General features: G+C 45.1%; 1 protein-coding gene across 2 annotated transcripts in view; it reads left to right on the top strand.

Moving 5' to 3' along the window:
* Positions 1 to 14529, top strand: part of LOC144944349 (contactin-4-like) — a 111697-nt gene that overhangs the window by 62392 nt on the left and 34776 nt on the right. For both annotated transcript variants that reach the window (XM_078872448.1, XM_078872447.1), the window contains exons 12-13: positions 159 to 286; positions 3691 to 3866. In XM_078872448.1, coding sequence (XP_078728574.1) covers positions 159 to 286; positions 3691 to 3866 — 304 coding nt within the window. The remainder of the gene's footprint in view (positions 1 to 158; positions 287 to 3690; positions 3867 to 14529) is intronic.

Genomic DNA, 14529 nt, shown 5'->3' with positions numbered 1-14529 from the left:
CAGTCCACTTAGCATAGCAAAGGGCAACCATGGGGCACAATAGCAGGTGGTGGATATGGTCTCGGGGGCCGTTTGTGGCCCCAGAAAGGGTGATTAAGGTAATAAAATATGTGCTTTGGGCATTTGTGCAAAGCTTGCTTGATGAAATGTTTTGGAAGGATGAGCATAACGCAGAATGGGAGCCTCTGGATTCGGAGTGTAACTGATGACGATGCCGGCACCTACACCTGCACGGTGGAGAATCACCTTGGGAGTGCTAACAGCACCGGCAGATTAATATTGAAAGGTACGTTTTTTGGAGGAAATGTACACAGGGACATACATTTACAGATGCTATTGAAAAAAATATTTGCGTTTTTTTGTTGCATGAGTCACGTGACCTTTGGGCATAGCTTGGCAGCCGCTGTCCTGATGAATGTCCATTGATTGAAATGTTATCACGTTATATGTTTTTATTACTATGATGGCGGTGAAGTATTTTTGGCGAGCGGTTGCACCACCGCTGCCAATGCCAGCGACAAAAATCCGAGTTTTATATTGGCATAATGTCAAAAGGACAGCACTGTGGATTTATAGGAAAAAAATAATTTGTGGGAAGATACAAATCCTTTTGACTGAACACAAGAGAAGTTTATTTGTAGCATAGTAAAGTCTCTTAGCTACTTCTAGATTTGAAGCTTTCGTGACTGCAAGGATTCATATTCTTAGGTTTTTTCGGTAAAGTCACGTAGGTAAAACATTAAAATTAATAAAAGTAAAATAAAATAAAAATCACGACGTTTCGGAGGCAACACAAGCTTCCGTCTTCAGGTGGAACCGTCACAGCCACGACAGCTGTATCAAGTAAATGAGAGATTGCAGGAGCTAGCACTCCGTTTATTTAATGGTTGGAGAGGGGGGAAGGGCCAAGTACAGCACACGAAGCCATACAAATATACAAACACAGACATCATTTCAACCGTGATGATGGTTACAAACTGAGTAATCATTGGAAAGATGTGATTAACCATGCAAAAAAGATTTAACTACACTTATTTGGCCAATCTTATTTGACAGACAACTATTACAGGTTTACCATGTTGAGTTGTTTTTTTCCTTTTCACACTATTGTTAGGTAGGCCAGGTTGAGTCACAAACCGTACTTCTCCATAACAAAGGCTCACCCTCTTAAGCTTCACCTTACCATATGAATAAAAAGTGTGCTGTACTTGGCCCTTCCCCCCTCTCCAACCATTATATAAACGGAGTGCTAGCTCCTGCAATCTCTCATTTACTTGATACAGCTGTCGTGGCTGTGACGGTTCCACCTGAAGACGGAAGCTTGTGTTGCCTCCGAAACGTCGTGATTTTTATTTTATTTTACTTTCATTAATTTAAATGTTTTTCTCTTAGCTACGTTTCTATTTGTGCACTAATAGACTTAAATAATAAAATGCACTTTTCAAGTGGCCTCACATCAGCCAAATGATAGCTGGTGGAGCATGATACCTGGCCCTGGAAACACATGCATACACACAGCTGCTTCATTTATATCAGTCAGCGGAAGCTACTGGTTTCATTGCTATTGCTACTCAGGAAATTGTGTAGCACGCAAGCCAGCAGTGTGTGTGTATATATATAATGTATTGTTTTAGTAGAGAGACCAGTTTCTTGACGTGCGATTGTTTTACTCTAATTGAGAGGGCCCTATTGCTTTAGCATTTTATATGACGCGTCTTGCACTCTACAATGCAGAGATCTGCATACATTTCCTCTAATTTTAAGATTCTATCTCTGTCATGAGTTACGGTTCAATCACTCGACATTGCAAGAACGTGGTAAATGGCAGTGCCGTTATCCAGCAGTGGATTAATCATGGGTGGTGATGATGATGATTGCGATACGGTGTAATTTAATTTTATGTTATATAGCATTAATATAAACTACTTTTAGAAAGCACATCATGATACAGACTCTCCTGGTAATTGAATTTGACCATTATCATACCTCTGAAATAACCAGACATTCCAAAACTACAGCGTCCCGTGTTCTGTGACCACAATCACAATCAACTCGAAGGTTCCACGCGGCTTGTAAATTACATTATCTGCAACTCTGTGTTGCATTGTGGCTTTGTTGGTAGGTTTGTTTTGTACTCTAGGATTCATTATTCAAGGGATGCTGCCTTCGTGCAATGGTTAAGTGCACCCCGCACTTGCAATCAATTGCCCACCAGTTAATTCTGCAGTTGAAGTGTTGGGCAAGTTTATTCATTTTTTTGTTACCCCCCCCCGACCACATTTTTGTCCACCCAGAAGTATACAGTGCACCCCACAGCTCGTCTATCGGCTGGTTGGGTGGCGTGGGATAAAGTGTGCGTAACCTCTTCCCGAGATGTCTTGTAAGTGTGGAAGAGTAGGCCAATAACGAAATGGAGGAGCTCTTCCTAACTCCATCCAACGGAGGGCTTTTCTCCCAGTAGGGACGTCACCAAGAATGTGCAAGGCCGCACTCTCTTTCCCTTTTCAGTCATCGAGCTGGCATAGTTTTACTGACCACATATGGAGCTGCCACATGGCAATGCTATGGAATACCTGACCAGTGATTATTTGAACAGAATGATGAGGCCACATAGAGATAAAACGGTGGAAAGTTGGCCTCGGCACTTGGTGGACATTATCCAATACTTAAGTTGTACGACTGTACACATCGGGCCGCTCACAGAGTAAAGGTTAAAACTGAATTTCATTATTTTGTTATTGGACGCTGCAAGTCGTCGTGGCATGTATACTGCACGTTGTATTTTAAACACTTGTGGGTTTTTTGTTTATTTGTGGTTCGAGTCACGGAGAAATATGGTTATGACCTTGCGTGGAGAAACCCGGAAACCCTCTGAGTCCGTTAGGGTGAAGCAAGGGCCATTACTTAACGCTGCGTGAGTGCGACAGCGGCGAGTGGCCTTAGACATCGACAGTGTCACCGCCAGTTACTGAATCCACCTTGAATGCTCAAATGTGACCTAATTGGTGGTCTTGGCTGGACACATCATTTATTTTTTACGTCGTTTTCTGCAGTCTCTGAAGTGAGCACGCCATCCTTGGGAGCGCGTCTTTGTGTGAAGGCGACCTTGCTCATTCCTTCCTACCCAATGGGCAATCATTTGGTGGGATTTAACCGTGTGTCACCTGCAAGGTTTCAAAGGTGACATCTAGAAATATTTAATGATGAAGGTGACAGTCGGTGGGTGGAAGTTGTTGGTATCGGGAAGCGTAAGGAAAGGGCACGCGGACCTTCACGGTAAGTGACTGAAAAACAGAGGATTTCCTCGAAGCGGTTGCATCTGTGGTACTTTTAACCTCTGCACCTCCTTTTATCGAGCATGCTGGTGGTAATAGGACACCATTACCGCTTAGTTTTTTTTTTATTCCTTTCGCGGTGGTTGCTGTATAACTCTCCCAAGTGTGTTCACGTTGTGGCGCGTGTATTCTTTGGCGTGATGTCCGATGTTCAACTCTCCGCCCTGGGAGCTTCTTCGTGAACAGAATTCGGCTCCGTACAAAGCTGCCCCGCACGCGAAGTGAAACATCGGACGTCACGCCCAAACAGCTCGCCGTACAACCTGAAGACACATCGGGAGAGACGCGTACCCGCTGCCGTAGTAGCCCCAACTCTCACGGTCCACTAACCCCCGTGTGTATTTATTTTTGTCAGAATCGACCCGCATCACCGTGGTGCCCTCGCTCAAGATGGTTTCAGTCGGGGAGAGCATTGTGTGGCCCTGCCAAGCATCCCACGACCCATCCCTGGATATTGTCTTTGTGTGGTCGCTCAACGGGCAGCGAATCGACATGGAGAAGGACGCAGAGCATTACCAGCTCCTGCAAGGGGTAGGTAATTCCTGACAAGGCTGGAACAATTCACTGCCCACCGCCAATAGAAATTTGACTAATTGTCAGAGATTCTGGGTCGTAATTCGATTCGAGAATAATGTCTCGTCGTTTTTAAAGGCATGGAGATTGGTTGTGCGCGTGCAGGTTAATCCATTGCAAACAATATGCGGTAGGACGTCGCATGTTTGACCATCACATATCCGCACTGACAAATTAACGGAGTGCAACCCACGTGGCATTTGTGGTGTAACCGTAATTTTTAGTAGATGTTCACAAATCTTACTTTAAATTTCGATTTAAAGCATTCGTGACTGCAGGGTTTCATCTTCTTGGTTGTTTCGGTAAAGTCACGTAGAAGGGAAATAATAAAATAATAAAAATAAAACATAATAAAATACAATTCTCACGACGTTTCGGCCACAACGCAAGCAGCCGTCCGACAGACCTGTTCTTCACCTGAGGACGGCTGCTTGCATTGTGGCCGAAACGTCGTGAGAATTGTATTTTATTATGTTTTGTTTTTATTATTTTATTATTTCCCTTCTACGCGACTTTACCGAAAGAACCAAGAAGATAAATCTTACTTTTTCAAACACAGTCACGTGTTCTTACGATCGCGCACGTAATCTTATGAAGGACAGCAAAAGCATGATCCCATGTTTAAAGCAATTTGTGCTTCACTTTTGTACAGTAACATATTTGTATTTGGGGCAACTGTCATTTTGTATCGATCTGACTCTTTCACATATCTGCCTATACCTCACTCCCCAGGGATTCCCGCAAGTAAAGCAGTGATTCCTACAAAAGCAAACCGATGTGTGTGTCAGGAGCTTAAGAATCAATATTAATGAATCGATACATCATTCCGCCCTTAGTTTCTAATCCAGGTCACTCTTGAAAGAGAGACCTTCTTTAGCCTATCTGGGCTCTCATCATAGCATTGAATGAATGGATATTGCAAATCCCTGTTATTCAAAATTCCAATTTGCCATGGCCGCTTGTGATTCTACGGCAATGTTCCTCATTATTTTAATAATACTAATTTAATACATTTCGTATTTACGCCATTCTAATGGCCCAAGGCTATCACGAAGGCGATATGTTTCAGACACTGGCTGTGGTAATTTCACAGTGGGCGGTGTGGGGCAGTGTGGGAGTGGGGGAGTCATGTTACAATGTGTAATCCCAATTGAGTAATTTGCAGTGTAAATTTTTCGAATTTGTAGAATTTGACCATGACGCCGGCACACAATGGGCCTTCTCATTTTAAAATTAAGTCAATGGATCTTTTGACGTTTCACTGTGAGGCAGATAGCAATATTTTACTGTTCATGCACAGCGCAGTAATAGCCAGGGAATTGCACTGGGGGAGAGTAAAGAGAAAGGGACGCACATGGATCAGGGAACAAACAGGCATTGCAGACATCATATTGACCGTAAAGAAAGTAAGAGCACTCGGGCAGGAAAAAACTTGTTCATCAACACAAAAAAGCCACGCGGGTTGCAGTACACAGCCACCAATATGTCATTGTCACCCGTGCTATTATGCCACTATAACACTGAACTTTATTGAAGTGAATTTGCACGAGGCAGTGATAAGCGGTAAAATTGTTTGCGGCCAGAGGCTCCCTCTGGGAGCTCCATGCAGTCGATGCGCTGATTCTCTCTCCCGCAGTGCGTCGGCACCTGGGTAGAAGCAACGAAGAGCAATTGTGTTTATTAGTTTCCTGCAAAAACAGGCGCTCACATTGTGGAATGGTTGTACTTTGAAACTTGTAAAGGTGCTCAGCCTCAAGAGTTCATTCTGTGATGCTGACGTTTTTGCAATGCTGTACAGACGACAAGGACATTATTCACCGTGAAAATAGCCACTGGTCCCTGGAATAGATCACGCAGACAATGTGTGTGTGTGCGTGCACGTATATGGTGGGGAGTGGTGGTGTAGCGGTTAGCGCACTGCACTATGAACCCGTTTGATTCCCGCTCACGGCCAACACCAGTGACGATTGTCTGAACCGGTCCTGGGCCTCCCCTAGGTCGACTTAACCTCAAATGAGTACCTGGTGCGGTGTGTAAACATCGCCGCTAGGGAGGCAAAGGCGGCTGGGTGTAGTGCTGGCTACCCACCCCTCTCGTGCCATGCCGGCCTTCACAGGTGCTCGCTCACAGCACTTGCCCCAACAGTCTGTTCAGACTACACTGGGAAATCCTTGTCTTGTGTATGGTCCAACTGCGCGGTCTGCCACCATCTCATGAGAAATTAGTTCGAGTCTTTCTTATTTAGTTACCTGCCCAAGAGAAGGTCCTTGGCTCAAGTTCCGTCCATTCTGTCCGACCTTCATCTTCTTTACTTTACAGTACAGTCTCCACTTTGTAGTCGCCAAGCAGCATCATTTCTCTTTCTGCCTCTTAGCCTCAAACCCAAAATCATGTCCCTACAGGACACTCTTCATACGGCCCCCACATATTTGAGCAGCCAGGAGGGACCGCGGCGGACAGCGGCCCCAACACTTTCGCCTCTGAAAGTGTGCCCAATCGCCAATTGGTTTGACATCACAAAGATTTTCATGTAAATTTTAGACAACTATTCTTCATCATTCCTTCTTGCTGCCGTGTTATTGTGTGTACTGGTCGCCATTTGTGCTGTCGTACTTTATAACCGAGTCGCACTGACTTAGCGATGAGCGCAGGTTTTGTCGGCTTTCATGACGGGGCCATTGTTTGTTTGTTTTGTTTTGTTTCAACCTTCGATGAGAAAAAAAAATAGCCATGGGATTAAAATGATGAATCTTTCCTGACACCCGGGGCAATGTCCTGGGAGCAGAATGTACCGAACAGTTAGTCAAAGATTAATTATCGTATTAGGATGACTAAAGACTAACACTGTCCATACAACGCATGCTATCCAGATTGGAATATAGCAGCACTCGTTTCTCTCCATCTCGGTTAGAAGGCTCTGCACACACGAGCTGTTCAACGTGAGGATTTAACACCGTGTCCGCTTTGCGGTCACCGTCAAAGATCCGAGTGTAGTTTTTAATTGTACGTCCTTTGCGCTCGTGAGTGACCATTTAGATAAGTTGTTAACGCGAACAAAGATGGGCTACACGCGGCGACGGGCAGCAATACATTACATCAATGAACCATGCGTAACAAATGCCTTCTGTCAGCTTTGCTACCATATCTGTTTGTCAAACAAACCCCCAGATGACTGTAATGAACGGTCACGTACCATCTCCCTGCATATAATGTACAACATTCATAACATGGAAATGGCTCGCAACAATGATAACCGCGATGACAACATATCCTTCTTATTCATATCCACTTTATTTTTTTTACTTCATAATGAATGCCCGTCTTCTCCATACTTCCAGCCCGCCCCCAACATAAATTGATATTTCTCTTCTTAGTTCTTTCGGTAAAGTCACGTAGAAGGAAAATATTAAAATAATGAAAATAAAACATAATAAAATAATTCTCACGACGTTTCGGCTACAACGCAAGCAGCCGTCTTCAGGTGGAGAACAGGTCTGTCGAGAAGACGGCTGCTTGCGTTGTGGCCGAAACGTCGTGAGAATTATTTTATTTTATGTTTTATTTTTATTATTTTATTATTTTCCTTCTACGTGACTTTACCGAAAGAACAAAGAAGATGAATCCCTGCAGTCACGAAAGCTTTAAATCGAAAAATAAATGGATATTGTTATCATCATAAGGCATGATCAGTCAACTGCTGGATCAAAGCCGTCGCCGTCCCTGATGGCCCTGCACTGCAACGTCGCAGCCAGCAACCATTGTGCACGATCAGATCTCATTGCCCCATCACCGCCCCCCTCTTTGGCTCATTAGTCTTGACTTTCGGCCATGATCCCTTCTAGCAACGTGTCCTGCCAGTCACCCACTTACTTTTTCATTATCAGTCAATATGCCGTCCGTAACTTGCCCATGTTCTCTAATTCGTCTGTTATATGCAGATAGCAATACGCTAATTGCGGGTGTTAGGCGTGCGCGCGACGTGGGAGTCCATGCATGAAGACAGCCTTAGGATTATTACCGTCTCGCGTTCCGAAACAGGTTCACAAATGCAAAGTAGCCCGTTGTACATGACTGCAATATTTACCATGTGGCAGGCTTATAAGTATATCGAAGCATTTTCATGTATACATCAAAACATTACATATGAGCAGGGCGGTTTTGTACGGACAGCATTTGCACAGCACGACACACTTAACATTCGGTCCGTGCCCTAAAGAAAATATCTCGCTCACGCCTCTGCTGGCAGACAGGCTTCCACGAGAAATAACTCGAGAGGATATTTGGCCTACTCTTTCACGGGGACCAGATGTGTCGGAAGTGGCAGGCATTCCCACACTTTACCCCACTACATACGATCTGCCGATCGACGAAGCTCAAACTATTTTTTTTTTTACCAGGTAAGGCCCATTGAGCTATATAGATGTTTCAGATACGACCTGGCCACCAATCATGGCTCAAAGAAATGGCCTACCATGTGGAATGTCATAGCATGTCTCTAAATGTGGAGGGGAAAACCGGAGGATCCGGAGGAAAATCCGCGCGATCACGGGGAGAACATGCAAACTCTAAATATACAGCAGACGTCAGGGTCGGGATTGAACCCACGACCTCCTCTATAACAGGCGAGGCAGTTAACATATTGCTGACTCTGCTGTACACATTTATACTGCTGGGTGTACAAAGGCGGTGGTGGGGGAGAGAGGGGGGGGGCTGGATTTGAGAAACATAGCCCAACGTTTCAACTGCCAAGGTGGACAATGAAAGTGGTTATCGAACCGGCGACCTCTTAAATGGAAAGTCCTGCGCGTTAAAACATCACACCACAACAGCTGCTCCTGCAACGTTCAGTATGATGTGTATCAATTATATTGTTGTTATACATTTCTATAATACTAATAAACCAACGTTTTAAGTTGATATACACCCTTTGGTTCTAGATTTGAAGCGTTCGTGACTACAAGGATTCATACTCTTAGTTCTTTCGGTAAAGTCACGTAAGTAAAAAAAAATGAAATAAAAATTAATGAAAATAAAATAAAAATCGCGACGTTTCGGAGGCAACACAAGTCTCCGTCATCAGGTGGGACCGTCACAGCCAGATTTGCTGCATGATGCAGCAAATCTGGCTGTGACGGTCCCATTTATTTTCTTTTCATTAATTTTAATTTCATTTTTTTTACCTACGTGACTTTACCGAAAGAACTAAGAGTATATACACCATTTGGCCGATTCACTGTTGGATGATTGTCTCCTAATTCTGTGTCGGTCATCGAGGGTTGTTCGACCATTCTTCGTTCCGCTGGTCAGTGTAGGTTGATTGAAGGGGGGGGGGGGGGCAGGACATGTTCAGATAGCACTCGCGACTGATGTTAGTCGTGGCTGGGAATCGCACTCAGGTGGCCAAGTTCAAACTGCAATGTGCCAGAATCAATGGGCCACTGCTCATCCTCCATTATATAGAAACATAGTCGTGTTCCCTTTTCTGAGTGTTTGTGTTTATTATAGGACTAGCTGTACTACCCCGGCTTCGCCCGGGACTTGGATTCACCACGCCCGGCCGCCTTTGTCTCCCCAGTGGCGGTGTTCACACACCACAGCAGTTACTCGTTTGAGGCTGAGTCGACCTAGGGGAGGCCCAGGACCGGTTAAAATAATTGTCACCGGTGGTGGCCGTGAGCGGGAATCGAACTCGGGTCGCCGGGTTCGTAGCGCAGCGCGCTAACCACTAAACTACAATGCGTTACGCTTCCGCATGCGCGGGTCACGTGACAGATTTGACGTCACAGCTCACCTGCTGTGCAAAAAATCTATGCATTATTGAGCTCCCCCCCCCAAATAAAAAGTCTATTGTAAACAGAACGTGGCCAATTTGTCACTAGTACAGCACTAACCGGTGTCTTGGAGAGCCAAGCCACAATATTTACAATCTGAGTACGACGTTTTGCCAGTGATTGCAACTAGCTTCATCAGGCGACAGCCAGATTTGTGGAGAAGTCCACCTGTTTCGTTCCTTGTATAGAGGCGTAGATGTGTTGACCACCCTTCTGCGCTCTTGCACAATGATGGGGGTGGGATTACTGAGTCAACGTACATTATGCATGTTCATTATGCGAGCCCTTTGAACTTGTCCTTCCTGTCTATTGTGTTTATTAAAATAGCTCGACCAACGGTAATCCCTATTGAAGTACGCTGCCCTTTGTAGCATTACCCATGCACGGCGACTGTAAGATGGGTGTTAAACATCCTGTGATAGTATTCAAAGCAGTAAACCCACGTGAGAAGATGTCATAGCCCATTTCTCAAAATTTAACATCGTTTAATTTAAATCACAAACACTCTAACTTCCTCGTATCGTAGACATTATCTCCTTTGCGAGAATTGCATTGTGATTTCAACAGGCTGGCGACAGGTTTGATTGTCTCAAATTGAAGCAAATTGAATTGCGCAACTAAGCATTGATTAATAGTTGTTGGGCTCGGAAGCAAGTCCGAGTTAATCTCATGCTGCCCGGGTGTTGTTGTCATTGTCGTCTCGGCAACCGCCCACCCCCCCACTGACATCAATGTCCCTAGATTTGAAGCTTTCGTGACTGCAAGGATTCATACTCTTAGTTTTTTCGGTAAAGTCACGTAGGTAAAAAATGTAATTAAAATTAATAAAAATAAAATAATAAAAAAATCACGACGTTTCGGAGGCAACACAAGTCTCCGTCATCAGGTGGGACCGTCACAGCCAGATTTTCTGTATCAAGTGATTTGCTGTATCAAGTGATACAGCAAATCTGTCTGTGACGGTCCCATCTGATGACGGAGACTTGTGTTGCCTCCGAAACGTCGTGATTTTTTATTATTATTTTTTTAATTTTAATTTCATTTTTTACCTACGTGACTTTACCGAAAAAACGAAGAGTATCAATGTCCCTCTTTCCTTCCTTGTGACTGTCCAGTTGTAGCCTCCGAACTCTGTGATGTCGTCTCGCCGCTGCTGCTGCTGCTGCCTCTTCCGCTTATCTCCCCCCACTTCTCTTCCTCTCGCTCTCGTGTTCTTCACTCCCGAGTTAGCTTTGTCTCGCCTTGGTTGTTCTCGCGACGTGTCCTGCCAATGCCCACTAGAGTTATTTTGCCTTAACAACAGCATCGGTTACAACCTGTTCTGTTCCTTATTTCTTCATTCTATAGCCTATCTCATCGACTTACTCCTAACATCCTTCCTTCCATAGATCTTTGGCACGCTGGTCACATTTTTTGCTTACTCATTTAATTTATCTCCACCTCTGTTTATTGTCAGGTCTCATTTCCCAAACGCAACACTGTTTGCATCAAGGAACACGCGCCGTATGTTAATGGCGGCGAGTGTTGGTATTGAATTCATCCTGGTCGGAACCTCCTGGTTCCACGAGCCCACAGGGGAGTATTGTGTCCGTCCGTCCGTCGTGTATCCGAAAATGGTAGGGGTGGGGCTGGGTGGAGGGTGGGGAGGGGCTGGGTGGGGAGGGTGGGGAGGGTGGGGAGGGGCTGGGTGGGGAGGGGAGGGTGGCGAGGGGCTGGGTGGCGAGGGTGGGGCTGGGTAGGGGGTGGGAGGGGTGGGGCTGGGTGGGGATGGGCTGGTCACCCCATGGTTACCTTATACAACTCAACGTTTAACCGACTCACGCCGGCTTGTGCCTGCCCTCACAGTCGGGCATATTTGCGGAATACACCACGCCGCCGTTGACCCTGGCCATTGACCGAGCAACCCAACGTTCCTACCAGCTCTCTCCGCAGGAATGTGTTTAATTCACTTAGCATTTCAAATGTTGTGAAAATCAATTCAAGTTCACATTCCTGACTCCACTGGACGTGCATTGAATGTGACTTCTACTCTCACAGTGCCCTGATGCTGTCGTGAATTTGTCGGTCTCGGGGTGCGTGTTGTGAACCCAATTGATGGTTCAATTCCACATCCCTGCCAAGTTATCAGGCTTTCTCCTGCAAGGGACACCTGGTCCCAGTCCGATATGGACCTCAAAGGCATGCCCAGGTGCATTCGTACTGTTTTGCTCAGCGGGTTAAGCAAAAACCTTCATTTGAGACATTTAAAAAAATCAAACACTTCAGAGTGCCAAATGGATCTACAAGCAAGTTTTGCACTTAAGACACACTCAGAGACACGCGCAGACACGCGGATACACACGGAGACACGTTTGGAAACTCAGAGACACGCTGAGACACGTGGACACAGTAATGTCTCACTGGGGCATTGGTAGTCCGGGATGTGACACGTGACTAGTGGCGGGGTACGGCCGCAGCGAGAAGCGTGATGGATGTGGTGTGCCGGGTGCGAACATATTTTGCAGAGCTCAGCCCTGGTCAGCTTCAGATTAAATTGAAGCCCTTGGATGCTACCTCTGATTTGGGTTATAGCCAATTAGACATCCATGGACATGTAGACCAAACTTAATTGTAATATTGACCAGTATAACATAAAATGTGGAGTTTAGGTAAGGTCATTTATTATTATTAAAATATTCTAAGTCAATTTAATTTAACAATTAATTAACGTGATGGCACATTGATAAAAAAAAATGTACATCATTATTTTTTGGTTTTGACCTACACCAGTCTGTATAATTTATATACCATTGCCTCAAGCAACACTTACCAATTCAATTGACCTCCTTGAACTCCAGAAGTGTGATAAGGAGCACTTTATCATATGTTCACCCAGCCTAAGCAATTTGAAATTAACTTTCAAATTGTAGTGTAGCAATACAGCTAATGAAATCCAACACTCTTACAATATATGCAAATAGTGTGTGTGTGTGTGAGGCCAAGCAAAGGGCTAAATGGATAATAATGTAACTAAGATGCAATTTCGCCTTTGCTGTATTGGTATCTTCATGTTAAGCTGTGGATTTTAATGCATTAAACGATTACGTTTTTTTTAAATATAAGAACTAATAAGAGATAGTGTTACTTTAGGGGACGCCGCTGTGGTTTAACGGTGAGCGTACGGGACTTGCAGTCCAGAGGTTGCCAGTTCAATTCAATCGCCCGGCGCGGCAGTTGAATCAATTGTGCAATTTTCTTGAATCCCCGCCATCACTGTCCACCCAGCAGTATGAACGGGCACGCAACGGTTTGTCGACTGAGCTGGTCACGTGATGGGGGGGGGGACATTCGGGTACTTCCAGCTCTTACAACACATCTGGCCAGTGTAGAAAGATTAGGCATAGGCTGTTCAGTCTCTCTAGAGCTCTCTAGAGCTCTCTCTCTCTCTATCAGAATCATAAACCGTATTTAGGACTGGAGAAATCTGATGAGCCTTGAAGATCTCTCCCACAGTTGTCCAGTATGGGCGTGTCAGCAAGTTACAACAACAAACACTAAAAGCAACGCTAGGAGTGCAAAATAGAGAAACATGTAAGCAAGTCGCGAAAGAAAAAGTAGCATTGTATAAGTCCGATTCATCAAGCTTGGGAAATGTAGTAAAAACAACAGCAAACGTGTCCCAGACCACACCAAGATAACACACAGTAGGCCCTCAGTAAAATGGCACATTAAAGCATTCCTGCGGAGGGAGCTGGTAGGAAACGTTGGGTTGCTCGATCAATGGCCAGGGTCAACGGCGGCGTGGTGTATTCCGTAAATATGCCCGACTGTGAGAGCGGGCACAAGCCGGCGTGAGTCGGTTAAACGTTGAGTTTTATAAGGGCACCACGGGGTGACCAGCCCCTCCCCACCCAGCCCCATCACTCCTACCCCCCACCCAGCCCCACACTCCCCATCCAGCCCCTCTCCACCCTCCCCACCCAGCCCCACCCCTCCCACCCAGCCCCACCCTCCCCACCCAGCCCCTCCCCACCCTCCCCACCCTCCCCTCTCCACCCAGCCCCACTCCTCCCATTTTTGGGATGCACGACGGACGGACGGACACAATAATCCCCTGTGGGCTGGTGTAACCAGGAGGTTCCTACCAGTAACATTAAACTATCGATACACAGGTACGGATCAAAGTTACAATTTACATTTTCAAATATAGCTGTAACCAGCACTAATCTTCTGCTTTACGATATTCTTTGAAGGAGGACATATATAACAGTGCTCTGCCTTTACCCTAACTAGAAAAAGAGTCCTTTGAGTATGTGTCGCCTTTGCAGCCAAAACCTTTGGTTCAGCGTCTTTGTGGACTCCACATTGCACGCGGCACTATCAGGATTTATACAACACAGGAGAGAGAACGCGTGCTAAGTTTGCTCATACATATAATCAGCATGTTTCTTTACGCTCTAATGAAGCTCATTTATTCGAATTAGTAGTTGTTTAATAATACAGTGCCTTTACATCAGGGTTTACGTCTCGAGAAAGATAATGGTAATCACGAGCCTGTGTGTATGCTTAGCCTCACCTTGTACTGCTTACGGTACTTAGATGGTTTAGCCGTTCCTACGCCACTCTTGATTCTGGCTTTCTGAGATTTTGGTATTCATACAGAACCCTAGAAATTATGAAAGTGATTTCATCTGTATTATTGGTTCTTTCGGTAAAGTCACGTAGAAGGGAAATAATAAAATAATAAAAATATTAAACAAAATTCTCACGACGTTTCGACTGCAACACAAGCAATCATCCACAGCAAGAAC

This window comes from Lampetra fluviatilis, chromosome 34 (genome assembly GCF_964198595.1).
Source record: "Lampetra fluviatilis chromosome 34, kcLamFluv1.1, whole genome shotgun sequence".
Lineage (NCBI taxonomy): Eukaryota > Metazoa > Chordata > Hyperoartia > Petromyzontiformes > Petromyzontidae > Lampetra > Lampetra fluviatilis.
Note: the sequence above shows the minus strand (reverse complement) of the source record. Positions and strands in the feature narration are given on the sequence as shown.